Source organism: Myotis brandtii, unplaced genomic scaffold (assembly GCF_000412655.1).
Source record: "Myotis brandtii unplaced genomic scaffold, ASM41265v1 scaffold632, whole genome shotgun sequence".
Taxonomy (NCBI): domain Eukaryota; kingdom Metazoa; phylum Chordata; class Mammalia; order Chiroptera; family Vespertilionidae; genus Myotis; species Myotis brandtii.
This window is the reverse complement of record NW_005370419.1, coordinates 156,217-158,053: the sequence shown is the minus strand read 5'-3', so window position 1 is coordinate 158,053 and position 1,837 is coordinate 156,217. Positions and strand designations below refer to the sequence as shown.

The 1,837-nt window shown below is 62.4% G+C and overlaps 1 protein-coding gene across 1 annotated transcript in view; it reads right to left on the bottom strand.

The window, feature by feature from the left end:
* LOC102239352 (E3 ubiquitin-protein ligase RNF213) overlaps positions 1–1,837 on the bottom strand; it is an 8,913-nt gene that overhangs the window by 3,828 nt on the left and 3,248 nt on the right. Inside the window, exon 2 of the mRNA XM_014528382.1 lies at positions 88–569. Coding sequence (XP_014383868.1) covers positions 88–569 — 482 coding nt within the window. The remainder of the gene's footprint in view (positions 1–87; positions 570–1,837) is intronic.

Here is a 1,837-nt window from a genome sequence, read left to right as displayed (position 1 = left end):
TGGGGACTCGGGCACCAGGGCCGGCAGCTGGGGAACCACGGCAGGAAGCGGCGGTGGCAGAACCAGGACGCCCGGGCCGGCACTCACTTTTTGGCTTTTCCAGGACTGGGAGCTGGGCTGGGCCAGCTCTGCCTGCTGGTCACTGGAGTCCAGCGATGAGGAGGGGCCACCTTCCTCCTTCAGCTCCTGTCCGCTCTTCTCCCCCTCGGGGACCGACGTCGCCTGGGGGCCACCTTCCTCCTTCAGCTCCTGTCCGCTCTCCTTCTCCCCCTCGGGGACCGACATCGCCTGGGGGCCACCTTTCTCCTTCAGCTCCTGTCTGCTCTCCATCTCCCCCTCGGGGACCGACGTCACCTGGGGGGCCCCATCCTCCTTCAGCTCCTGTCCGCTCTCCTTCTCCCCCTCGGGGACCGACGTCACCTGGGGGGCCCCATCCTCCTTCAGCTCCTGTCCGCTCTTCTCCCCCTCAGGGACCGACGTCGCCTGGGGGCCACCTTCCTCCTTCAGCTCCTGTCCGCTCTCCATCTCCCCCTCGGGCACCGATGTCGCCTTCAGGACGTTCTCAGAGTCTACAAGGCAGGGAAGGGAAGAGCCCGTCACCCTCTGGAATATTCGTTTGAGCTGGTCTTTTTTTTTTTTTTTTTAATCCTCACCCGAGGATATTTTTTCCATTGATTTTGGAGAGAGTGGAAGAGAGAGGGAAAGACAGAGGGAGACACATCGATGGGTTGCCTCCTGCACATGCTACGACCAGGGCCTGGGTCAGGGGGGATGGGGAGGAGAGAGTGGAAGGAGCCTGCAACCAAGGTACGTGCCCTTGGCTGGAATCGAACGCGGAACCCTTCGGTCCACAGGCTGACGCTCTGTTCACTGTTCCGCCCGGTTGGCGGCCCGGGCGCCCTGAAGGCGAGGGAAGGTGCCTCTGGAGGGACACTGACGTGCGGGGAACCTGCATTGGTAAGCGGCCCACACGGCACAGGATGAGGAGGGGACCCCATCCCTGGGAGCAATTACCAGAGCTGCAGGCCCGCGCCAGTCGGCATGACGGCCACCTGCAGACCTTCCCGGTCGCTGACCCCACCCCGCACCCCTGTCTTTCGCTGGGACGGAGCTTGCAGGGTGGCCTATGCCGGGCCCACGGGAGGAGGGTCCCTGCTCTCCATGGGGGTTTGCTTTGCTAACCTGACTTCTATCGCTTTACTTATGGGACCAGCCAAGGAACCTGGGCGGGAGGAAACACCTTCCGTCCCTACAGCCACTGCCCACAGGTCCGACATCAGGGGAACGCACGTGGCGTCCCAGGACAGCCTGACCCCCTTCCCCCCCGTCCCCACAGCAGCCGGCTCAGGCCCCAGTGTCCCCCCTCCCCCTCCCTTGCAGCATTCTCAAGAAAATGTAGAAAATGCAGAAAGAAAAAAAAAAAACACGGCCGGTGTGGCTCCGTGGTTGAGTGTCGACCAGGCACCAAGAGGTTGCCTGTTGGATTCCCAGTCAGGGTACAGGCCTGGTTGTGGGCTTAATCCCCAGCAGGGGGCGTGCAGGAGTCAACCAATTGGTGTTTCTCTCTCTCAAATCAATAACAAAATATATTTAAAAAAAGAACGAAACGTATTGTCCAGAGCTTCACCGTCCCCCATAACCTTCCAGCACAAGAGGTCCCCCTGGAAGTCCCACCTGAGTCCCCGGGGGCACTGGCAGTGGGGACTTGGGGTGGGGAGGGGCCCCCTAACTCCCTGCCCCTCGAATGCTGACTTCGAAGCCCTCCACTGAGGGCAGCCCAACATCACGCCTGGCAGAGCCTGCCACCTCCCCCCCCCCCCCCCCCCCCCCGCCCCGG